Source organism: Orbicella franksi, chromosome 4 (genome assembly GCF_964199315.1).
Source record: "Orbicella franksi chromosome 4, jaOrbFran1.1, whole genome shotgun sequence".
Classification (NCBI taxonomy): Eukaryota; Metazoa; Cnidaria; class Anthozoa; order Scleractinia; family Merulinidae; genus Orbicella; species Orbicella franksi.
The window spans coordinates 4,466,305-4,492,045 of NC_138148.1; the positions used below are offsets into that span (position 1 = coordinate 4,466,305).

A 25,741-nucleotide genomic window follows, 5' to 3' on the forward strand; every position below is an offset into this window, starting at 1 on the left:
TTTACTATGCTAGTAATGTTAAATCAAAGCAAGTCGCCACTCGGAGGAATATTTCCGTTTCGCGGCGTTAATATATTATCAAAACACACATCTGTTGTTAAGCGCATGCGCAGCCAATCATAATATATACATACCAAATTCAACTTCTTTTCAATTGGCGAGCGCCGTCAGTTGCTTGGTAGGTATCCTTTTCTTCCACCAACCAGTAAGAATGGAAGCAGCTGGCATCTTGCTGACGATAATTTGAATGTGAAAAGACATCTCTATGCTTTTTACGCACCAGAGATCGCTGTTTGAACGCAAGTCTACTGACGTTTCATTGGGCTCTGCCGATTTCGCGGCGTCCGGTCAACATCCTAGGGTCGGAAGGACTTCGAAGTTGACAATTTTTTTTCAATTCGCACTTTTATCTTTCATAGATGTAGAGTGGCACTAAAGATGCCGTACGTTAAAAGGCTCGCGCTTCAGACGGGCATAATATGTGCATTATGGTGCGCTTTTCTACAACAGACCGTCTATGGAGCCGATCCAACATGCGAATTAAGGACAGATTGTAAACCGGGGATTGTTTTACCTGTTTGGGGAGGCAATCCTTCTACTGGCGAGATTGTTGGGCGAGCCTTTGTCTACCTGCTTGCCTTACTGTTTTTCTTTTTGGGCGTTTCGATCATCTCCGATCGCTTCATGTCAGCCATAGAAATTATAACGTCGAAAGAAAAAGAAATAAGGATAACAGACAAGCAAACTGGAAAGGAGCGCGTTTTAACTGTGAAAATATGGAACGAGACTGTGTCAAATTTAACTCTCATGGCTCTGGGTTCATCTGCGCCCGAAATCCTGCTATCAGCCATTGAAATTTGCGGTAATGACTTCAACGCTGGCGAGCTCGGTCCCTCGACAATTGTCGGTTCTGCAGCGTTCAACCTATTGATTATTATTGCAGTGTGTGTTTACGTTATTCCTGATGGAGAGGTTCGCCGTATCAAACATCTACGAGTATTTGCCATCACAGCATCGACGTCCGTGCTCGCCTACGTGTGGTTGTACATCATACTGGCAGTGTCATCCAAAGATGTAGTGGACATCTGGGAAGCAGTTCTTACCCTAGCCTTCTTTCCCATAATGGTATTGGCTGCCTACATAGCAGACCGCAAGCTGTTGTTCTACAGAGCACTGCGAAAAAAGCGAAGAAAGCAAATACGCGGAGGCTTGACCGTCATCCAAACCGGCGATTTCGACGTTGTTGGAGTTCAAGTCAAGGACGGGTTTGTCGATGGTAACCTCACCGATGGCCGTTACGAGCCGAACGCCGCCGAAGGTGGTGGAGAATTTGACAATGACGAGCTTCTTCACGATCTCACAGAGGACCGACGCGAAAAGGCTATTCAAGCCTTGAAAGACATTCGCCAAAAACATCCCGATGCCGACCGAGAGACCGTTGAACGTCTCCTGGAGCAAGAAAATCTCAAGCTTCAACCTAAAAGTCGAGCGTTTTATCGAATCGAAGCCACTCGCAAGATGGTTGGCAGCGGGAATGTTCTCAAAATGAAGCACGAAAAGCTTGAGAAGGCCAGTAGCTCCTTAGCAGATGCAAAGATGGAGATGCAAGATATCGTGTACGAAGACCCGCAAGTAGTCAGGGTTTATTTTGATCCTGTCCACTACATTGTCAAAGAAAATTGTGGCAGTGTGTTTATGAACATTTCACGCACTGGCGGTGATCCGAGTAACACGGTTTTTGTGGACTTCCGAACGGAGGACGGCACGGCCAAGGCCGGTGAGGACTATGAGAAGACGGAGGGCACCATCTGTTTCAGGCCAGGAGAATCTTCCAAGACCTTCTCCGTCGTGATCGTTGACGACGATATATTTGAAGAAGACGAGCACTTTTACGTGCACCTGGGCAATGTTCGTGTTGCGGGAGCGGACGGCGACTTGGTGCGCAACACGTACCGAGGCCCGGCTGGAAAGGTTGGTAAAGATGGTGTCGCTACTGTTACCATCCTAGATGATGATTATCCCGGGATTTTCACATTTGAAGAGGAAAAGAACTCTGTCACAGAGGCAGATGGAGTGATTAAACTCAAAGTGATTCGCCACACGGGGGCTCGGGGCACCGTCCGTGTTCCTTACCACACCGTAGAGGGAACAGCTAAAGGTGGAGGCGAGGATTACGAAGATGCTGTTGGCGAGTTGGAATTCATGAACGACGAAACATGGTGAGGTTTACTTTCTTGCTGTTGTCTTAGTTTAGATTACAAATTTAAAATACATGTAATATAACAAAGAGCGGTAATTGTTTTCCCTTCTGCCTGTTCGCTTAATGTTAGGAGTGGAAAAATGTTTAAAAAAAGAGAGAGGGAGAGAGGCGGCATTATTTACAAACTTATTTACGATTTTATCCGAGAACTTAAGATTTTTCTTCTCAGTTTTTATTGCCCCGAGCATATTTACATACAAATCAATTGAGGCAGTCGAGCGTTTTTGAAAGTTTCGTCAATGCCATTTTGTGAATCGATCTAAGATCAAACGGGTGCCTTTGTTTACAATATGCCTGGTAGATCGACTCAACCTCTTATTGTCGTGACGGCCACGTCAACCCGTGAACATTCTCGCTACCCTCTGTGAATTCACCAAAAATTTAGCCTGTGCTGATGATGAGTCGTTCGTTCGTTTACATCTAGCTTCTATTTTCCAGATGTTCCAGTGTTGATTTATGCAAGCGATTTGATCATTTATTCGACTTTAACAGACCCTTTAGCCGTCCTTTTTCTCCTGTAAAAACTGCATGTTCAGCTAAGGTGATCAAAATTCAAATCTCTCAGAGAAAGTCAGGCAGATATGTAAGTGCGTTGCTAATTTCTGGTATCGATTTCTCTACTGATATTTGGCTACTATTAAACTTGCTCTTCGCTTGAATGGCAAAACAGTTTCCTCATTGAGGGAACAAATTTCCATAAACGTAAATTACGTTGTTCTTTCTGCGTTTAGAAAGATAATTAGCCTCGAATTAATTTGTTACCAAATGTAAGTCTGCCGGAGTTTTGTGTTTATCTTGATATTTGTGAGCACAAAGGATAATCTTAGACACGTATTTAGCTGGCAGTAAACACATTTCATATGTTTAAGTAACAACGCCACAACAGTTGACTTGGCTTTCTTTGTCTTAATTTTAAACATCTGAAACATTTAAAGGAATATCTGGACCCCATGGCTGGTGGTGTGGTAGAAAGAGATTTCAGGCAGTTCCTTTTCTCTGTTCAATTTCTCGATCCTGCTGTATATTTTCGGTTTTAACAATCAGGAACACTTCTCTGGAATCTGATCTCATCAACAGAACTTTCCATCAAGAGTGTCAAAACTTCTTATGTATGAGTCATGATTACGCATATTGCTGATAGTAACTTGATTACAGTCATGGTTGCCACAGATATCGCTTTCAAAATTCCCTGACTATTCCCTGACAAAGATAAAATTTCTCTGACCAAATAAGTAAAAACAAAATATCAGATATATACAGGTGGTTTCTGGCCTCCACTTAAGGTAATTCCTCTGAAATAAAAGTGACAATAGATTTTTGTTCAAACTTTGCCCACTGAATATTTGTCATATGATAACTTCAATTTTGAAATAAAAAAGGGGGGTGCCCATGCTCATTAAGAAGCAGCGAGGCATTGAAAATGCCCCATTTTGGCATTATTTAATGCTTATTATAAGAACGCATTCCCAGTAATTGTAAAATCTTTGTGAGCCCAGACTCATATGAGCACGCATTAAATTACAGTCAATACATTGTGTTGGACACAAATAAAAATTTTAAGTTTGATTCAGACAAAGCTAAATCCTTGATTAAAAATTTGAACTAAATTTCTTGACGTGGTTACCAAACTGCAAAATAGAAAAGACCACAGTGTATCTGCTATTTTTCTTATTTATTCAATTTTCAGCAATAGAAATCAGATCAGTCTTTTCTCACGCAAAGCTTATGATTAGTTGATTACAATGACTGGAAAAAAAAATTGGGGTGCCCGTGCTCGTTGGTGAGCTATAGCCATTTTTTCAACTGACAGAGCTCAATATCAAGGCAAATCCATCATGTTTTCAATATGTGCGTGCGTGAACGCGCGCTAATGACGCCATAAATTATGCGCAGTAAGGATGCGCGATGCAAATGTGAAGAATGACCTTAAAGCAGTTTTTTGCACCCAGTCTTCAATGGTGTTAAATCAGCCATGTTATAATTTCAATTTTCTGTGACATTTTTTCAAAATGTCTATTTCCCCTGACTCAAAATAATGTTCTCTGACTTTTCCTTGACCTTAAAGAAATTTTTTTTCTGGCCTCTGGCAACCCTAGCAGTGGTTGTCAAAAAGAAAAAGCATTCTGTCTCAGGGTCAGCAACAATACCCGTCATGTGATAAGTATAAGTAATCATACAGTTTTTCTCGTTCAATTTGGAATTAATTTGCACGAGTGAGTTTTTCAAAAAGCTGAAATTGCACGAGCCACTTCGGCTCATGCAATTTCAGCTTTTTGAAAAACTCACTCGTGCAAATTAATTCCAAATTGAACGAGAAAAACTGTATGATTACTTATTAATAATATAAACATAAAAAAATTTGCGTGGAGGAAGTGCCAGAAGACCTTTCTTGAAGCCATTTTTTCTCATTCAAGAAAACTTTTTTCAAAGTTTGCGCACAAAATTTTCCTTATCAGTTTACGTAATATCTTTGGCTTCGAAAATTTCCTATTGTCTTTCAGCCAATCATAATCCAGAATTACGATGTGTAATTTGCACTGGTGTTACACTTTTTGCACCGGTGTTACACTTTTTGCACTGGTGTTACACTTGAATTGCACTGCTCTCAGCCAATCAGAATCGAGTAATTTTTTCATGTATATTATTAATATGGTAACAACCTACTCCATGCTATTTGTTTGCTGGAACAAATTCCTGACTTATTTTTGCACCCTTTTTTAGGAACTCAGTGAGGCTATTTTGACATCTTGAATATTATCCTTGCTTCCTGTAAATATAGATATTTCTACATCAAAATATGTAAAAGTATTCATAGTGAGTGACATATCATTGTAGAATTAAAAATTTACAGTTCAGGTTTTGCAATTGAAAGGAGAACTCATTGAAGCAACAGTGCACAGATATTTAACAATGGCTTTGTTACTGTCGCTTCATCTCATTGCTTAAATAAAATTGCTCACAGGCAGCTGTGTAATTTTGGACATGACCAACACCTTCCTTAAAAGGTATTAAAATAAGCTCCATGAATAGATTCAGTTACATCAATATTTTGGTTCTTGCTCATCTGATGAATTGTTTTAAGTCAACAGGAAATACCTTCATGTAGTCAGTGGAAGCTTACAATAGCTCTATTTCCACATTGGACAAAATTTTAGTGTTCTCTTAATGTTTACACTTTATTTGGGTTAAACCAGTATTCTGGGCCAGTCTCTGCTAGACAAGATTAAACTATTCCAGTTTTACTGTCAACTTTGTATCATAGGTATATATTATATAAATTCTGCTGCTTCTTAAAATGAGTGGGGAAAACCAACCTTGAAACAATAAAAATTTAAACTCGTAGTTATATTTGGCCCTGGCTTACACAGTAATAGTCCAGTTAGCGAGAGAGTATCACCATTGGAGTATGAAACTTGTCTGACAGTTTTTAAGCTGAAGTATATTTGTTTCAATTAGTTGAATTCCTGAATCAGTTAAATGGCAGATATTTGTCTCTGCCAGAGGTTTTTATATGGTTTTGAATATATCAATCCAAGTGAATGCCAGTTTACATAAATATTTAACAAGAAAGGGTGTAAATTAAGTCCATTCTCATTTTACTTTTTTTATAAAACACTTATTTGCCAATTAAAGGCTTTGTCCTCCCTAGAAATTCAATTAGAAGCTTTCTTTTCCAAGGAAATTCTTTTATTTGGTAGTTAAAATGCAGTGTTGAATAGTGACAAGACCTCAGGTGTAGCAAGGTGTCTTTAATTCTTCCTTCATGCAAATTCATTGTTATGAGTGCTTGCTAATTTGTGGTTGGTCATAAATGTCATAATATTTTCTCTTTCTCTCTAATCATGCAATATTGTTTCACACAGAACAGCATGGGAGAGGGATTTTGGAAACAAAATTATTGAAGAATTTATTTCATTGGTTTTTGAAATCATTTATAGTTTTAAAGCTGAAAATAAACACAGAAAAATAGAAAAGCTGAAGAAATTCAGATGTAGAAATCAACTCCTCTGATAAAATGGTATCCACTCACAACTAAATAAAATAAAGTACCCAATTCATTAAGTTTAAGCTATAGACATAATTGACATTTGAGTTTTATTAACCCTAATTTCTCAAACAAATATGTGCCAGCTATTTGAATGTGTGGACTGATCTGGTCCAAAATGTGTATTGCCTTTTTTACCAGTTGGGAAATGATTTATGGAGGACAATTACTATGAACCACTGTGTTTCCTAATCAAATGTGCCTATTTCCTTCATACTTTGCCAAAATATAGTTATTACAGCAGCGTTTGTAATTAATTGGTGCTGGTGAGCACTTATAACTTCACCACAGTCACAATGTACCTGTAGCTCAGTTCGAAGTTTGAACATTTGAATACAGTTCTTAGTCACGCATACATGCAGTTAACAGTAAAATTCCATTCAGTCTATATTTTCTTGTAATTACACCCATTGTGTATATTTAATTTGTTTACCTTCAATTAGCAATTTAATAATTAATGTAATCTCCTGTTAGAGTGGTTTTCATTTGAGCATAAAAAGTGATCTGCATTTCCTTTGGTTTGCCTGACCACATTAAGTGACTGGCTTTAAAAACTTGAATGTGCAGCTCTGCCATCTAACCAAAAGTAAAACCAACACGAACTGTGACTCACTCCCACCCACTTTCCTACAGTTAGATTCACACCTACATGTATTGGCGTTGAGTTTTGATTGGTTCAGTGTTCAATAATAATATTTTCTGTGTAATTTGTGATTGGCTTGAGTCATTACTTTTGTTTGGGTTTTACAGTAACTACACTATTGAAGACCCAGCTCAATTGAATTATACACATATTTGTTACTTACCTGACTGAATTTTGCTCATACGTCTTAAGGAAAAACATTGAGATCAATGTCATAGACGATGAAGAATATGAGAAGAATGAGATCTTTTATGTTGTCCTTGGGGAACCAAAAGTTGTCAAGGATGAAGATGACGACAGCGGAGCTGGTACTGATATCAGTTACGATGCAGAAAAAGAACGTCTTGAGGAACTGGGGAAGCCTAGACTAGGTAGTGTAACACATCTTTACAAAGTGCTTTACAACATAAAAACCCAGCTAGGTCATAAAACATCAGAATTTGTTCAAAAATCAATGGGTACTGAAACAGCAATTTACCGTGTAATAATTTCTTCCTGTTCTCTGTAGTATATTTATTGTTCTTTCATTTCCCAATTTTGTCTGCTTTGGTTATCTTTGACATTGGAGTTTGTTGATGTTTTTGAAGTTAAATGCTTATTTATTATCAGCATTTGTAACAACAAAATGAGCCTAAATTTCCATTATGAACTCAAAAAGGTTTTAGCAGATAGGTGTGGTTGTTCCATTCCATTTGATAAGAACCATGAAAGCTCTTTTTGATCAGTCCCAAAAATTCTTTGGTGCATCATCTTTCTAGTGCATGTTGGCATCTCTGCACTAGTTGAATTTTCCTTTGAATTAAAATCTTCCTGTCATTTATCAGGCGATACTTCAAAAGCAGAAGTCACCATAATTGAGAGCAAAGAATTCAAGAACACAGTTGACAAATTGCTAGTCAAGGCTAATTTAGCACTAGTTGTTGGTACATCATCTTGGAAAGAGCAGTTTGTTGACGCCCTGACAGTAAGTGGAAGTGGTGACGATGACGAAAGTGACGAACCAACGACACCAACGTATGGAGACTACATGATGCACTACCTGACAGTGTTTTGGAAGCTTGTGTTCGCGATTGTCCCTCCCACAGATATTTGGGGTGGCTGGGCATGCTTTGTTGCCTCTATTGTAATGATTGGTCTGTTGACGATGATCATAGGAGATGTGGCTTCCCACTTTGGTTGTACTATTGGCTTAGCAGATAGCGTGGTTGCCATTACATTTGTAGCTCTTGGAACAAGTCTTCCAGGTAAAGACAAAAGAATCAATACTTACACATCCTTTTAAGCCATTACTGTACTCATCAGCTCACCAGAAAGATCTTCTTGAACCCCATGGCAATACTCATACACTCTGAATCACAAAAAACAGAAGTTGTGATTTACTGCCATGCAAAAGATAAAATCCATTGAAAACAGTCGGTGGTTTATGCAGTAAGACATCTTCACATGTGCTTTCACCTCTGAAACACCTTCCCCAAACCTGTTACCTCCCCCCCCCCCCCAAAAAAAAAATTGCAGCTAGCAATACCTCTAAAAACATTTCTTTCACATCAAAGAGCTTATTGTAACATTTGTTTTAAGCCACAAATCTCACATTCTTTTGTTTATAATATCCACAGATACATTTGCCAGCAAAGTTGCCGCAGTTGGTGATGAGTATGCAGACTCATCCATTGGTAATGTGACTGGTAGCAATTCCGTCAATGTGTTCCTTGGGCTGGGTGTGGCATGGTCTATAGCAGCAATAGTCAAGGCTGCCAAAGGAGAAAAATTTGATGTTCCAGCTGGTAATCTTGGTTTCTCTGTGGTAGTTTTCTGTGTTACAGCTGTACTTGCTATTGGAGTAATGATGTTACGTAGAAGTAAAGCAGTTGGGGGAGAGCTTGGAGGTGCAAAGGCCTACAAACTTCCCACATCACTTTTTTTCTGTTTCCTTTGGGGTATCTATATTATATTATCCTCTTTACAAACATATTGCCACATCAGCGTATCTTTTTAGGCTTTGTCTCTTTGAAGGAAAAATCTTTCTTTGTGGAGACGAATAACAAATTTCATAGTATGGGTGTCTGGCAAAACCTTTGATACAAGTATCTTAGTTTATATTTTCATGATAATGATGAATGCTTCTGAAAATATTGACATTTTTAATAGCATTTACAACAATATTGTTATTATTTGAAATCTTAGCCTGAAAGTGATAGGATACTGTCATACTCCCAGTACAGAGGAGCACTACTATGGCACTGGTTCATCGAGCTTTTGATAGATAAGCTTAGTACTTCTCATTGGCTATTGCCATCTATAGATAAACAGGTCAGCAACCTGACTTACCTAAATAGGGAATGAGGGAAACAGTGCTTTCACTGGTTTAATTTAGAAACCAGAGTGGCCAACAAAAAGCATCCGATAAAACATAATTTGTTACAGTTTATCCTTTGCAGAACCCCTGTCACCCTCGAAGAGTTGGTCTGTTTGTTGTGTCCTTCTGTGGTAGGAGTATGACTTATTTTTGGACAGTAGCTGTACAAATCTTATCACTCTTTTTAAAGATTAGAAGAAGTCACATTTATAGATTCTTCTAATGTACATGTGTTAATATCTGTCACAAAAGATTTAATTTTATTTCGTAGATTTTATTATCAGTTATTTATTTGTCATAATTTTATTTGTTTTCACCGTTTTGCTATTCTCTAGAAGTTATTCTTTTTGACAGTTAAATTCTCCAAGGTAAATAATTTGGAACTTCACAATAACACTGTCTACACTCAACTTGAGCAATTCACGGTTTGATATGAACCTTTCCCATAGTAATGTATCTTTGAATTTCCACTCTTCAAACAACGAGTCTAATATTCATTGTAGTGTGAATTGAAGAATAGATCTCCTACTCTACCCCGCAAAATGCAAAACATTCAGCCAATAGTGTCATGTGGGGGTTACAGTGAATGGGAATCACTCTAAAATGCATTTCTGGATTTAGTTCGTGCAACAGCTATGTGAGAATTTCCAGAGAATTTTACACGGGAGTTCGAAAGGCTGTGAACCTAGAGCCCATCAATTGTCTCTCTGGTGTGCATCACTATGAACATTAAACTGTTTATTGAAAAGTGGAACATTGAAACAAAGAATGAAGAGGAATGTTTTACATTATTATTTTTCTCTAAGTGTCATATAAAACTGATACATTGGGAGTGCCTATAGAGTAAGCTTGCTCAACTTCTTAAAGTGTCTATATCACCCAAAGAAACTTTGGGAAAAACCCTGACCTATAAGCAATATTGACACTTAAACCACAGCCATTGACAAAAAGCAAGCATCTGGGCACTACTTCTTTACTGATATTTATGCTATTTGCTCAGATTTTGTCCATCTGGTATAATAGCTGCAGCAAGAAAATGTTTATATTTCACAATAGAAAATAGGGCAGGCCCCAAAATATTTAGTTTAGAAGTAATTGGTCATGTGCTCTTCAAGGTACCAGAAACAATGTAAAGGACCCCGTAACAGCACAAAACAGTTACTTCAGATCACAGGTAATCAACACGCACTGTGTAGTTTGTATGGATTTCATTATTCATTACCAAAAACATCTCGCTTTCCTTCTAAAAGCTACAGAAAAGTCCAAAAGCTTATGTGGTGTCCTTCTGCTGTCTTCCCAAGTACCTTTGTAGCCACTGTAACTTTTCTTCAATCGTCTGTTAGAATCCCAGAAATGGTCTTCAGAAGGACTTAGAAAGACAGGAAATAGGATACCAGTGTGATGTGAAATGTGTGGTTCCAGAAAATATCCATACTCCCCCCACAGAAGGGATTGGAATTTCCTGGGGGTAGGGGGTTTCTATGAGACCAAAAAATTTAAAGAAATGTATGAAGCTTAATGAAATTTCCAGAGGGGTGGGGAGGTGTTAGAAAAAATCCCTTCTGTAGGGGAGGTATAGATATTTTCTGGAACTACACAATTTGATTATAACTTTTTCACCTGCAGAGGTGTTATTTTGTAATGAATATCAAATCCATCCAAACTTACATAGTATGCATTGATTACAAAAGTAGAGAAATTATTTGTTAGTTAAGCTGATGAACTGACTTGGTTATACTGTGCGAGGCTGCTTGGCCAACACTGTAAGACATAACAAGGTATTTTTCTGTATTGATCTGTACATTAGCTACAAACAACAATTTAATTTGGATGCAGTAATAGTGGTATGCGGCATTAACACACAGTTTCCAGTTTAATGTTCTGCTAATGTATCAGTCCATGAAATTTAACTTTGAGTTAGAGCATTTTGTATTATGATAAATTCGAAAAAAACTGAAAGCGTTAGGAAAATATTTGTGCTTTATTGACTGCTTTCAATAGGTCTCAAAAGCACAGAGAAAAAGGGGAAACAATTTGCCTCATGTCTCGTATATTAAATAACATTGATAGTATGAAGTTAAGATAAGAAATAATGTGCTTAGTTTGTGTTAGATGTTGGTTCAATTTCTCCACCACTGCTGTGAACAGCTAACATCTTTACTAGACAAGACGCCCAAGTTCTCAAAAATATAAATTGAACCAGCGAGGTTAAAAAGCTTAGTGTGGTGGCTTGTGCCACAACTTGGCTTGGATAAGCATGTGCTTAAAAGTGAGCTAGGTGAGTTATAAAGTCACTAGACCTGTAGCTACATGTATTGAGTCAGGCTAGCACATGTCCATTACTGAGTATGGATATGACAAATTTTTGAACATCTTCAAAACAATTATGTAAAAGGTGATTTTTCATCTGGGCTAGTGATCGACTTTTAGCGTGATGTGTCAAAAAACAGTCAATTGTGAGAGAAAGTGGTGACGTACAGAAGATGGTATTTATAGGGAGAAATTTGTGTCACAATGTTGTATTGTTTTGGAGGAAATAAATAAGCTTTATTCAGAGGAAGTGTTAAATCATATATTTATGCCCGTTAGTTGTGACACATTTTATGCTGGAAAATTGTTTCTCAAAGTCATCACTGTATTTTTTTCGCTGGATCATTGGATATCTTTTGAAAATGATTGTAATGGTGACAAGTGTGAAGCAAATGTTTCTTTTTGGCTTTGGTACATGCTGTGTTGAATTGCAAGTTACATACATCTCTTTGCAGCTTGGTCCTGCGCTTTCCTTTTACAGTGATTGTTGAAAAAAAAATTGAAAATAAATAAAGTATCATGGTATTTCAGCCACAAGACGAAACAGTTGTCTCAGCTATAGTTTTACTGGTAACCAGCCATCAAATGTTGCATGCAGTAGCATTACTGCTGGATCAAACATAAAAACTTATGGTGAATATGAATAAAGATGTGAAAATCCGAGAATTACAACACGTGTTTTTCAACTGAGACAAATCTCTATTCAGTCAATTTTAAAGAGTATGTGTGAACTGTTAGGAAATATCCATGGATCAGCAAAGTGTAATGATGCATGTTGCGTAATTATACTGTAAAAGCCCGGGAAAAAGAAAACAATGTTGAAAATTCCCATACTTAGGTGTACATAAATATTATTCTGCAGTTTGGTTTTATGAATATACCAGGTGTATTATGTAGGGAGAAGGAGTATGGTCGTGTACAAGGATTTCTACGATATTAGGGATTTTAAAGTATAATTTATTCATTTAATTTAAGTTGCATGTTGTAGACAAAGAACACCGTTTTAAAAGATCTAAGCCCTCCCTGACATTTTACAGCAGTATTTGAAGTCCTTGCTGCATTCCTAAACTTAAAGCTAGGGCTACAACATTAGGTTACTTTTTAGGGAGTAGTTTTAGGAAAAAATGAATTTTGAAAATGCCTTTCATTATTAAATGTTCCTAGAACCTATTATATAAGAGCTGAAAATAAATATATATGTTGAAAATTTTGCTGTTGCTTTACTTGGTTAATTTTCTGCCCAACGAAACTGATTGAGTTTCCTTATGGACCAAACAGTCTGGTTTGAGGCTGATTGGAGGCCAGCAAGTCTTTCTGTTTTGCCCTACAATTGTAAATACAAAGTATGTATTTACTTGCCACTTAATTAGTGTCCCCAATTAGTTTGTTTTAAGTTAATTACTAGACACTTCAACAAAGTCCTACTTCTACTACCCGTCTCCCTCCAAGGGTCCTGTTGGCAAACCAGTGTTGGAAACTAAATTTTAACAGCACTCGCCATTTTGGGCAAGTGACTCTCAAAATGCACTCTCCTGGTGTAATTCACGACCTAAAAGCGCGAAACGACCGACGTTCCATTGAGCGAATTTATCGGGTATCAAACTCGACCGCATCAACAAAGCTACTGCATTATATCATTCACGAGACATCAATCATCAAAACCGTGTGAGGGTTTGTCGATATTCCTATTGGTTGTTTTGGAAAATTTCTATCAAGTCTGATGTCCAAAAATACAGCGACACGTTTTAAAGTTTGATGTCCAAAAATACAGCGACACGTTTTACGACGAAGGCCATTGCAGGAGATCAATTTTGAAAAACGCAAATCCCCCACACGGTTTTGATGATTGATGCCTCGTGAATGATATAATGCAGTAGCTTTGTTGATGCGGTCGAGTTTGATACCCGATAAATTCGCTCAATGGAACGTCGGTCGTTTCGCGCTTTTAGGTCGCGCTCGCCTTATGATTAAAAAAAATTGAGGCAAAACAATTTTTATCAAATAGAGCATTCTATAACCTTTGCATTGATATATAATTTGTAGTGGTTGTCTTTAAGACAGCGCGGTAATATTTTTTTCGCTAAGGACACCCGCGAAGGTTTACGGTAACCTTAACTTCATAACTGACAAAAGAATGGAATCAAACACCGTTTATTCCAATTATGGCTGCACTGGTCTGCAATGAAAAGGAGAACTCTGATTGGTTTTCTTAGCAGTCCAAATTTTGCAATATGGGCAAATTTACTCCTGTGTTTGCCTTTTCAACAAAGAGCTTGAAGAAAACAGTTAATATATGCTTTGTATCTTTTTACCTTGGAGGACAAAAACGATGTAAGAAACAAAAATAAAATGCCTACCTTTTGCATGTGATTCACTGAGAATGGATCATGCATAGACATCAGTTTATCAGCAGATTAAAAAGAGCTGTAATAATAAGTACTTTATTGAACTAGCTTGTTTCGTATCTGTGTTAGAGAATATTGGTCTCGTTCTGTTTTTTATTTTCCCAAGTTTATAGACCTCACCTGCAGGTCAGTCTATAAACTTACGAAAAAAAACTTGAACCTGAACATTTCTCCACTACCAACCAAAGAAGCTAGTTCAGTTGAAGTTCAATTGCATATATGTAAGGATTTTAAGGTGGTTGGTAACAGTTTCCAGGACTTTCCATAAATAATTCAAAGACTACAAATTGCACACGCCCAACACGGGCTCGTACGATTTTTCGTAGTCTTTGAAAAATTTACTTGTGCGTATTTAGTCCAAATTGCACTACAGATCATTTGATAATTTACCTATACAAACTAACGCCTTGACTAATTTAAGGTTGCGTCATTCGTTCATTGGTTTCTTGTGGATTTCAAAAAGATTTTGCCGTGTCAGAGGGGTGGGATCGAAACTGCAGATTTTACCGCGCGAGGAAGTTGACTCCCAGTTTGAAGTTTGAGCTGGGCCAAACACGTTTTACACAATTCAAAATGGCGGCAATCTCCCGTGAAATTTCAAGTTAATAGACAGAAACATGATCAAAGATGTTACGTTATGGCTTCAGATCAGAAGGCATTAACTCGGGGTACTGTGTTGCCTACAAGGGGTACGATACCATTCAACTGGACCAAAGCTTACCTGAATTAAGCTTACAATGCAAATATTACAGACATGAGTAAGCATGAGTAAGCATAAGTAAGCGATCATAAATCTTTGCTGTGAGCGTCTTTTATATTTTAAGCACTTAATTATCTTCGAATAGCACCCTATCGGTTAATGCTGATTAGTGGACGTACCAGTAATCAGATAGAACGTGTTTGTACTTACTCATATTAAGCCTTCGTTCTTGCTCCACTTCATATCATGCACTGCCAAATTGGTCACAGTTTTGTGTCATCTTCCCGCCTTTTTCCGCCACCCTGTGATTGGTTGAGAGAGACTCCTGCACGTCTGGTTGATCAATGCCTGGAAGTTAAGTAAGTACTCATAGTAGAGGTGATATCTCGTCAGTAATAAACTACAAGCTTGATCATGAATAGATAGCGAGAGATGAGTAGATGGATGAAGAAACGTGGGACGCGCGAAAATGAAAGTCTTAACCCGCAGGGATTATGCGGCAATACTATCGTGCCAATATCGATCGTGCAAGTCTCTGGATAAAGCTTTTTTTATTTGAAAATCTTTCAACATAACTCGAAAGCCGCCCTTTGCCCACTTTGGCGAACACGAAAAAAGCCATTTGACATAATCTATTGTCTATACAAAGTGAAGCAATCTCTGGTTGCTATGCGTAGCAAAGAATTGTGATTGGTCCAGGAAAATCACGCCACTGTCAAACTTGACTCGAGCGTCGCTTCTCGTGGAATGAAAACTTACAGTGAAAGTAGAATTGAGCTGTGAAATCTACAAATCTTAAAGAAAATGCTGAAAAGTCAAGTCAGTTTTTGTCATCAGAGCAGCCCTGTGAGCCGAAAAGTTTGAACGTTGCCTTGAATACTGCAGGAGAAGAAAAATACGCTCGGAAAACCTGCGGTTGCGGTCAACCTGGAGGCCATGCGATTCGAGTTTTGAATGAAAGGAGCATAATTTTGCAGTTTCTTTCCAAAATTGCCTCGCATCCAGGTTGAATTTTGATGTAATGCAAATGAAAAAAGGGAATGAAGCCTTTTCCAACTTGAAAAAGCTTGAGGCCTCGGTACTAATGCCGCAGATGGGTATGAGTGTCAAGTCGAATTACGCCTGCACTTTGGCTGAGGCACGAAGCACATCTAACTGGTTTATTCCTTTGCTTTTATGCTCTCGTGAGCGATCACTCAACATTTCAATGTCAGATAATGTTCGTTGATAGACCCCTAGTTAAAGATGATTTACGACTGCGGTGTTACGCTGAAACTGAGGGAGAACGGTTAATGCCTGACGTTTTTGACAAGCGACCTGCGTGGCTTTCGAGAGTGACCACTAGTACTATTTTGAATTCCGAGGTGGTCGCCTATGAGAGCTTCAATTCGATGGTGTGTTCTGACAGCCGAAGTAAATTTAACATGTCCATTTCCCCAACCCTTCGGAAATAAGCCCTTGAATCACAGTACAGCAAGGATTCTCTCTGACTAGAGAGAGTGGAGAAAAGATATCAGAGGCGGATTTAAGACGGTAGATTGAGTGGCTTGCCACCCCCCTTTTGGAGAAGCAAAAAACAATTGAAAAAGGTTGTGAATATTACGGCAGAGATTAAGGCAAACTCGCCAGACAGGTACCTCATTGTAATTACATTGCCAGTATTTGATGTAACAGCTTTCAATTAGCGAGGTTCCAAATCCCCACTGATTCCGTAACCTCAAGATACCAGTGCCCTTCCATTCACCCCTGTCCCTTGAAAAACCCTGGATCGTCCCTTCGATATATAGAACCTGCGATCAGGCTTTTTTGATTTTGGCTAACGGGGAAGGGGAAAAATTGGCTCTGAGGCTAGCGGAAATAAAGGGAATTTATCAAGGTTGAAGGAAAAATAAAATTTCTTTTTTTGTCAGTTTTTATTCCCCAGAGCTTTGAACCCAAGTTAGTATTTTGGGTCCACATTTGAAAACAATCGAGGACTGAACTTGTCCTACGATACCCCTCCTCCTCCAATACGTTTGGTTTTTTACGTCCCACGCCCTCAACTAATTGCGTTCGTCCAATATAGAGGCTAAATAGGTATCTCAACGTTAAAACGACTCCAGACCAGAATTTTGCTTTTGGTAATGGTTGTATTTTTACTTTTACCGTAAATCAAGATTACAAAAGGACAGATGCCATCCCGGCATGCCAGATGTATACTTAAAGAGGTATTTGTTCATAAGAACTTCGTTTCCACAGCAAATTGATCTTGGTTTGAAAACATTATTGGTGACGTCACTACCTTAGTGCAAGTACGAGGTAAGCACGCGGTCGAATGAGTTTTTCGAAATACATGTCAGGCTAAGTGAACAACGATTTGGCAGTATTTTAAGTAACTTGTCAAAGTTTCGTTTTTATTACATCTAGGCTTTTATCTTGTTTCGTGCTAAGATAACTTAACCCTCTTTTGACATCACTCGCAGAGCGGACAAAAAGCGAAATAATGATTTGGTATTGTTGCCCTCAGGACAATTACTACGACAAATAAGAACGCAGCATCTTTTTAAACTCAACTAAGCCTACCTTGACCAATATACAAAAACAGCCAATTAGCTTCTATCTCACTTAAGTAACATTCTACTCGTTAGTTTAGCAACATTCTAAAATGCTGCAATCTGATTGGCTGGGCCATCGTACACTATCAGCCATTACTCTGCAGTACCTTTATGTGGCGAACAAAATGGTAGTGTTTTCTCGTTTCTCCGAAGTTGGAAGGAACATTTGGAAACAGACTGATAATGAAATTCATGAGAAGACTTATACAAGAATATTCACGGTTTCTTGAATGCAAAACCTTTAAAAACTAAGTCCGCGCGATTTTTCTTAAGCGCGAAGTTTAGTACTAAGACTAGAAATAACTGGAAACCATTATTTGAATGCTCAAATTTTCAGTTAGAATTCTACTAAAATAATTAGAATTTCTATGAGGCGATAGACATACTTGCACTGTTTGTCTTGGATGCATTTGGTCAGCACGTAAGCTTTCTACCTTTTAATTACAGTAAATCACTATCATCCTTAGTTACTTTTACAGTCTGTCCGCAGAAAAAAAAAAATCTTAATTTGTAGCATTAGGCAGTGGACTGAACAATCAATCTATGTTAAATCTGGCTCTTCATTCATTCCTTTTTTGATTCGTAAAAGAATGGTGGTTAGCCACTGATCCAATCTCGATATACTGTCATACTCTTTGACCTACAAAACAAAAGAAATAAAGCAATGGGAGATCATTAGTGAGTAGCCTGAGTGGCGAGCGTTCCCTTACGAATAGCTTGTTCCACCTTCTGGTGCGCGCAAATTAGAGCGACAGCAAAAAATCGACAAACCAATAACCACTCCTTTATCGATTTCATTTTTGCTCTCGTTCTAACTGGCGCGCAGCAAGAATGCGGAAAAGGCTCTTCGTACGTGACACTTGCTATGCAGGCTAACTAATGAGTAGTAATAACAATAGTGTACTATCATCAGTGCTGTCTACAGATGTTATGTTAGTTCTGCCTCTACAAGTTATCCCAGCAACTGTAGCTACAATGAAGATCTCAACATCAATTGAAGTACAGCTTTAGTTAAAAGAAACATAAGTTTGTATCAGTAATGCATGATTTTTAAACGATAATTATATGTCGGATTTTATATGTGAACAACTTACAGCTTCTGTGAAAGCTTCTGCATTTTGTTCTTCTTGAGCAGCGAGGAGATTCTGCAACAAGAAGGCTAAAAGTTACTAAGGTCACCAAGGGCCTCTTCATCTTAGCCCGGTTACAGAGATCTTGCCTCACTCCAGTTTCCTTTGTTAAAATTTCGATGTGTTCATATGAGAAGGCAGGCCAGTCCAGTCAACCAAGATCTCGGCAACTGGGATGAAAATTTTCCCATATGAACAATCAAGGCCAGGCAACTGGGACGAAACTTTCTTGACAAAATGGCTTTGCTTTTGCAACATAGCGGCCAAAATGGCATAATTTTAATTTCGTATGTACTTCCATTTCAGAGGTATGTGGATTAGCTTTATTAGTAAAGTTAGAAAAGTCAAAAAGGCTACGATAGTCGCAAACATTGCACCATTTTGGTTTTGTTATCTGAATTTCATCCTGGTTGAGCGGGCTGAAATTTCCCATATGAACAGACAACAAAATTTGCCCCAGTAACTGAGCCAGCCTGGTTGCCGGGGTTCATACGAAGAGGCCCTTACAATCATTTCCAATCCAAAAGATCCAAAGAACCAGAGGGCTCACCAGTGAGCCCTCAACAGGTTGGCATGCTGGGCCATCCCAGGTAACTCTCCCTAACCTCCCCCAGCATTTTTGTTTTGTTAGCCTGTGAACAGGTTCTCTAGTAGAGGATTGGGTGAAGAGAAAGCGGGAAGAAAGAAGATAGAAGAGACATCCCCCCTTAGACACTTCACAGGCTGGGTTTTAGTAATGTGGATATTTAAATTGTTTAACCTATTCCTTTTTATAATAATATATATATATAAAAACTAATTGGGTTGGAGGTAATGCAACATCATTTACTCACTGTCTGTTTTTATAATTTGTAGCTGAACAGCTTACAAAATGGAGGGCTAAAACACAGGGCATCTCTAGTGTTCTAATCAGTCAGCTTTTCTGTCTTATTCCTACATATAAAGAAGTGTTGTTGGAAGAAATGGTCTTCACAAGTTCAAGACATGTTTGCGAATTTGTAGCAAGTTCATACTGATTACCTGTAACAGTTTACATTCCCTGGTGTCTTGGAATGCGGGGTACATATCACAATACTTTCCTACTGCCCTCTGTGCCTCCACAATGTCTATACACATGTGACAAAGAGCTGCCTTGAAGAAATACTCTTTAGCACTGTACTTGAGTAATGAACTTTCAATAGCGTCAGCAGCAACCTATAAATTACAACCAAAATGAGTGTTGGCAGCTCAGAATATTACACAATTATTACACAATGCTACCCATGTACCTTTTGTAGGTCAATTTGTTCTGTAGGTCAGAATGATTTCAATCTAGATTAATTTGTGTCAAAGGGGAAGGGGGAGTCCAACAAATTTGTGCAAATTTGCAATGATTTCTTGTGTGGCCTAGTGGAGATGAGGGTGGACTACAAAGTCAGAGATCAGGTGTTAAACTCTATTAGGTTAGGGTTAGTGTCAGTGTTAGAGGAAGGGGGGATATCAGGGATCATGGCACGGCAGGGTAGCATCGGCAGGGGTAATTTGCAGAACGCCAAATGCACTGTTTGCTTGCGGTTGGTTTCGGTTAGGAACTGAGGGGACTGGGTGGTGTGCATGTTATTCTTTTTAGGAATTCCCCAAAATGCAAAAAACATTTAACCTCGGTTGGAACAAATTAATCTAGCCTAGGTTGAGATCATTCTCACCAAAAGAACAAATTGACCTACAAACATACAGTGCGTATACCTGAGATTTTTGTTAGCCAAACTTACTATCTTCAGATCTAACCTTAGACATCTTGAATGTGCTAACCCATTAAGTGTAAAGCCACAAAATTAAATCACCAAAACAAACTACACTATAAACTGACATGGTATCCACAGCCTCATGCAAGTAAACAAACAACATGATATTTAACCTTGGTACAAGCTTTTAACTGCCTGCTTAGTAACAGGCTTGAGATATGAACAGATTGCCATATTTGATCTTAAAATTACTTGGAAAGACATTGTAGGGAGAACTCAGATTCTGATCACTATTAGGTATAAATTAATGCAGTAAATCAAGCATTACCAACTTGCAGTTCAACAAATGTTATTGGTGAGATACAAGTTCAAGTTTTTAAATAAAATTCCAACCTGTTCATAAATCTCAAGAGCCTTGGCATACTCCTCCATCTGCGCCGAGTACATTGCAACTTTCAATAAACACTTGTTGGCTGAGCTGAAAATAACAGAATTCAAGACTAATTTAAAATTTAAAAATATCTAAGAAAAATCAACAGTTTACATTTGAGAATCTTTCACAGCAGTAATATATATCACTTTTGGCATTCATGCACTTAATCAGGTGAACAGAGATTTCTAAAAAAATATACTGGTATATTTAACATATTAGGCTTGCTGCTAGAATCCTAAGCTAACACGTTCACTTATTTCAAGGATTGAGCTTTGTCCAATTAATATGAACCCTTGGGCAAAATGGTTTTTCTTTTGTCTGAAACCTTAGCCATTCCATCAAATTGATAGTGATTCACAAAATACTCCCCTCGGCACAATAGTAATTAACATGTTTTGAGCTTTCACTTCAGCGCGTAACAAAGTGTCTAAAATGGTAAACAAGCAAAGAAGTTCTCAAAATGCTTGCAAAGAAAGGCATTTTCACAACTATAATAATCTATAGTCACCTGTTTGATTCTTCTCCTCTGTAATACTGAGCAGCTTGATTGTAGTGAAATATTGCCTAAGGAAACATATTTTACCAACAAGGAATTACACCATTGTTTTACAGGGGTACACTTTAGGTCAGGGGATTTTATGCTATAGTGCTATCTTCTTACCTACCAACCATATTAGAACTGTCCCCACTAGGTTAGAACTTTTCTTATCGAAATAAAGGGTTTACTGTAACTTGTCACAATTGGTTTTTTTTTTTTTTTTATTGTTTAGCCCTGTTTTTCACTGAGAAGTTGCATGTCTGCTTAGGTGGGTTTGTTTTGTGGAATTTACTGTGTAAATAGGTATACAGTCAGGCTCCCAGCTGAGTGCAAGATTTAATTTATACTAACAGTATTAACATTAATTTCAAAATTTATCTTCTTAATTCAAGGTCACCTTTTCCAAATCAGCTGCATTGTTTTCATGAATTTCTGCCACTGTGATGTGATGCTTGGCAGCCATTGTAAAGCGACCCTTATGAAGAAAAAAGAAATGAGACCTCTAAGTTAGATTTTAGTAAGAAATCACCACACAGGACTGAGTGAGATACATGTTATTCAGTGCAAAAACAGAGTAGATGCCTTTTTGATAATTCAAATGGTAATCATTTAACAATTGATTAATCCTTTAGCAAGCATCATCAAGTTATGATGCATGCAAAGGTCTGGAGAGCACAAAAGAAGGTTAAGAGTTGCCAGAGGTGCTCCTTGAGCATTCTCCAAACTTCAAGTGCATCATAACTTGATAATACACAGCGAAAAGCATGAATCAACAATATATGAATTGTTTTGTAACACTGTACTGCTAGAAATAAAGAAAACTTCTCATGCCATGAGTGTGCATCACTGGATTGTGATGTACATTGTGCACTGTCTTAACGTAAAACTCCATATATAAGCTACACCTGACTTATACAATAACTTTTACAGTACATAATTTATACTGAATTTGACAGAGTGTAGGCTTTGCCAGCTCTGTTATATGAAGGTAAATTTCGCAGTTGCAAAACTAAACCATGTACCTATGTATAAAATTGTTCCCCAAATTCAAATTATTCAATGTTCAGTGTATTCACTTTCTTGTTGTTGTTGTTGTTGTTGTTATTGTTTAAGTTGTTGAAACATTTGCAACATTAGGGTTGCTGACTGCTGCAAGCATTTTATTGATCATTTTGCAATACTGTGTTCTCAACACTGCAATTTGAGAGTTAAGAACTTTTCAAGTTAGGTCTGGTGCCTCCAATTTTTTCCAGTTTTTTGTGTGCATATGCACTAGATATGAGATTGCAATTTTCTTGCTTAAAACATTTGTAAACTACTTTGATTTTCATTGTTTTAGATAACTTTAATGCATGTGAGACAAAATAAAATTAAACTCAACTACATGTAGGTTTAATTAAAAAGTTCAACACGTTCTATGCATGATGAGAGTCTCTCCTACCATGTCTGTGTAAATGTCAATAGCCATTTCAAAAGCTCTTGCAGCCTCTGTAACACAAACATTTAGTGAGCAATGAGAATTGGAAGTAAATCTGGATACAGAATACTAAACTTGTATAAAGTTGGACCCTGATAATTTAAAACTCCCTTAGAATTGCCCTTCAGTCATTTACTATCAGCTATTTCAAACTATTTTTTGTTCCCCCTGAGGGTTTGAAATAGAGGAATTCAGCTATACTAACAGAAGAGGTAGGTAAGATAAGGAAGGTAGATTATGTCAGTAAACCCAAATGTCTCATACCACCAGAACTTATATGTCTTCCTGATACCACACAAACTTTGACTAAATTTGCCTCAGTTCAGTTCTAATTCATAGAAAACAAAAGTGAGAAAAATGTGACTGGTTCTACCCCTTAAAAGGAATGTTCCTTAAAAAGAAATTAGTGGAGAGGAGCATTGCAAAATGCGATGGAAAAAACAAAAAACAAAGCAAGACTGCGCCACTATGCTATTAACTAAACCATAATTCCCTCCATCTGTCTTCAAAAAGATTTACTCTGTAAATGGCATTTAGTAGGTTAAAGATGGTGAGATAATTATACCTTCTACATCTGTTTTCTTAAAACAGTTTCCAGCGTCCACATATCGCTGCCCTGCCTCATGTTTGGACTGCAAATTGAGTTGTAACTGAGCAGCTTCCATGAATGCTGTACCAGCCGCTACAATTAACAATAAATTGCACAAGACTAGATGTTAACAAAGAACGAAAGCAAATGCAAAAGCTGCTTTCACAAGCTGGTGAGGGGAAAGCAGAACACACAAAGATAATGAATGAAAATAGAAATGCTGCTAATATTTAATGACCCTATATCAGGAACTGCAAGCTTTAAGTAAATCCCTAGGACAGGACCTTTTAACTATTTATATTACCCCAGTATTCACTAGCCGCAATTAGAACACATGAATGCATATTCATTGCCCTACTTTTAGAGTGGTGGAGGGGGGGGGGGGGGGGGGGGACAGGGGGTCAGAATCTCCTGCTTCCCGTACCCTGCACTCCCACTTCCAGTACCTTTATCTCCCAACTCCCACCCTTGTCTGTTTTGCTCACGTCCCATATAAATAAGAAGGCTCAAAATACATCCTAGTCATTTGGCTGCATTTCCTTTCCCTTTTTTTCTTTGTTTTCAGCCTTGCTAATAATACATGAGTATGCTCCTCTTACTCATGTATTTTGACACACGAAGATAATGAATGAAAATAGAAATGCCACTAATATTTAATGACCCTATATCAACAACATTTAAGAATCAAAATAACCTAAGTGTAAGTCAAATAACATTTTGGGTTCTTGTTTTTGAAAATATTTTACAATGTTGGAAACTAAATTATTTGGAAAGCAATTGCCATTCGGGATAGTGACTTGCAAAATGCACTCACCCAGTGTAATTTTCACTTGCCCAGAAAGATACCTCCCCTCCTTCCTGTATGCATCATACCTTTATGATGCATGCAGAAGCATGAATCAATTGTTAAGTACAACGTAACATGCCAAGAATGTAAAGACATGAAAGACCATGGCAGTTATATTCACAACTTAAGCAGCTGTTAAATTAAAACCATCTACGGGTCCCGTGGACGGGAAGCGGGAAGTAGGGAGCGGGGGGTACTCCCTTATGTGGGTTACATAGGTATGTGCAGCCCCAAAGGGTATGGTTTTTCACCAATTGTGGTCATAAATAGGGTATCAATTTTAGCTGATTTTGGCCATTTTGGTCATAAATAGGGTATGGTTTTTGCACTCTAGCCTTGATATGGGTATGTTTTTAAGAAGAAGCCACTTTTTCATCATTATGGAAAAGAAAATCAACAAAAACCCTTCACAAATTATGTTTACGGTAATTTAACATTGGTCTGAACCAGGGAACATATTATAATGCAGGTCTGAAACAGGGTTTTGATTTAAGAGTCAGGTGATAAATAGGGTTTGAATTTTTTGGTCAGGTCATAAATGGGGTAGGAAATAGCGCAGATTTTGGTCATAAATAGGGTAAGGGTTTTGGGAAGCGGGCCGCACACCCCCACCCAATTTTTCTGGGAGTATTCTCCCCCCCCCCCCCCCCCCCCCGGGCTACTGGTATATTATGAACTCGCAGTGTGACCAGCTCCCTGTTGGCTTGATAGCTCAGTTGGTGGAACACTACACCAGTATCGTAGAGGTCATGGGTTTGAATCCTGTTCACAGCATGACCAGCTCCCTGTTGGCTTGATAACTCAGTTGGTAGAGCACTGTACCAGTATTGCAGAGGTCCCAGGTTCAAATCCCGTTCAAGCCTAAATTTTCTTCAGGCGTTAATTTCACAACTGCTTACACGTAAAGTAAGCTGTACATAAAAATGCAGTTTGAACAACGATGTATTGATCTTTCATTTATTCACCTCTATACCAGCAATGGCTACCATACTACGTGTGTTGATCACACCTCTCAAAATTGACCAATCAGAGTATCTACCACAATCTGGTGTACCGGAATGACCTTTTTTCCATCTGGAATTCCAAAGGAGAAGGGGGTGGGGTGGGGGCATAGACTGGAATTCCAAAGGCATTGGTGGTTGAGGGTTCATTGGTCTGGAATTTCGTACACTTAATTATACAGGAGAAGGGCGGGCAAAGTTTGACCCCTGCTGTAGTGACCTTAAAATTAAACTAGTTTTAAGCTCACATCAATGAAATCAATCAGCTTACCACTCCATTTTTGTGCCATCTTGAACATGTTGCCTGCACTAATGTACAACTCTGCCGCATCCTCGAGCTTTGAAGCACCCCTGAAATCATGAAGGCAATTATCCCTTGTTGCTGACTGCTATTCAAAATCCTTGCCAGAGATCTTTCAACTTCATTCAAAATGATAGAAAAGAAAGTTTACGTGGAATACGGTAACCTACCCAAATAGTCCACCTAAAAAACCCTGGGAGGACTTTACTTTCTTCTCAGCCTGAGCAATCAGCTCGATTGCTTTCTCTTCGTTAGACATACTGCCTTAGATTGCTTGTTAAGTCGGCCGGTTGTACAGTAAAGTCATTTATATACCGCATCTACTGTTTTCTTACAACACTTCGCTGAGACTTGCTTCTCTTTCATGTTGACGTCACATTCCTTTCAA

The 25,741-nt window shown here is 38.2% G+C and overlaps 2 protein-coding genes across 2 annotated transcripts; one reads left to right on the forward strand and one right to left on the reverse strand.

Annotated features, from left to right (window-relative positions):
* Positions 1-41: 41 nt before the first annotated feature.
* LOC145486036 (sodium/calcium exchanger 1-like) lies at positions 42-13,145 on the forward strand. The gene is made up of 4 exons (XM_081464735.1): positions 42-2,219; positions 7,141-7,319; positions 7,773-8,192; positions 8,565-13,145. The coding sequence occupies exons 1-4, from the start codon at positions 439-441 to the stop codon at positions 8,942-8,944; spliced, it is 2,760 nt and encodes a 919-aa protein (XP_081320861.1). The 5' UTR covers positions 42-438; the 3' UTR covers positions 8,945-13,145.
* Positions 13,146-17,084: 3,939 nt separating this feature from the next.
* Positions 17,085-25,713, reverse strand: LOC145484195 (alpha-soluble NSF attachment protein-like). The gene is made up of 10 exons (XM_081462824.1): positions 25,524-25,713; positions 25,324-25,403; positions 23,181-23,297; positions 22,580-22,626; positions 21,536-21,613; positions 21,109-21,164; positions 20,561-20,645; positions 19,464-19,637; positions 18,408-18,458; positions 17,085-17,953 (listed from the first exon to the last, which is right to left on the reverse strand). The coding sequence occupies exons 1-10, from the start codon at positions 25,610-25,612 to the stop codon at positions 17,855-17,857; spliced, it is 876 nt and encodes a 291-aa protein (XP_081318950.1). The 5' UTR covers positions 25,613-25,713; the 3' UTR covers positions 17,085-17,854.
* Positions 25,714-25,741: the final 28 nt, after the last annotated feature.

What these genes read in the sequence shown, in the direction of transcription:
- LOC145486036 (XM_081464735.1), top strand. Translation starts at nt 439, where the DNA reads ATGCCGTACGTTAAAAGGCTCGCGCTTCAGACGGGCATAATATGTGCA. An exon ending in ACTGGGGAAGCCTAGACTAG is followed by an intron (nt 7,320 to 7,772) that starts GTAGTGTAACAC and finishes GTCATTTATCAG; the next exon opens with GCGATACTTCAAAAGCAGAA. An exon ending in TCTTGGAACAAGTCTTCCAG is followed by an intron (nt 8,193 to 8,564) that starts GTAAAGACAAAA and finishes TAATATCCACAG; the next exon opens with ATACATTTGCCAGCAAAGTT.
- LOC145484195 (XM_081462824.1), bottom strand. Translation starts at nt 25,612, where the DNA reads ATGTCTAACGAAGAGAAAGCAATCGAGCTGATTGCTCAGGCTGAGAAG. An exon ending in TTTTTAGGTGGACTATTTGG is followed by an intron (nt 25,404 to 25,523) that starts GTAGGTTACCGT and finishes TCATGATTTCAG; the next exon opens with GGGTGCTTCAAAGCTCGAGG. An exon ending in TAAGAAAACAGATGTAGAAG is followed by an intron (nt 22,627 to 23,180) that starts GTATAATTATCT and finishes TTTGTGTTACAG; the next exon opens with AGGCTGCAAGAGCTTTTGAA.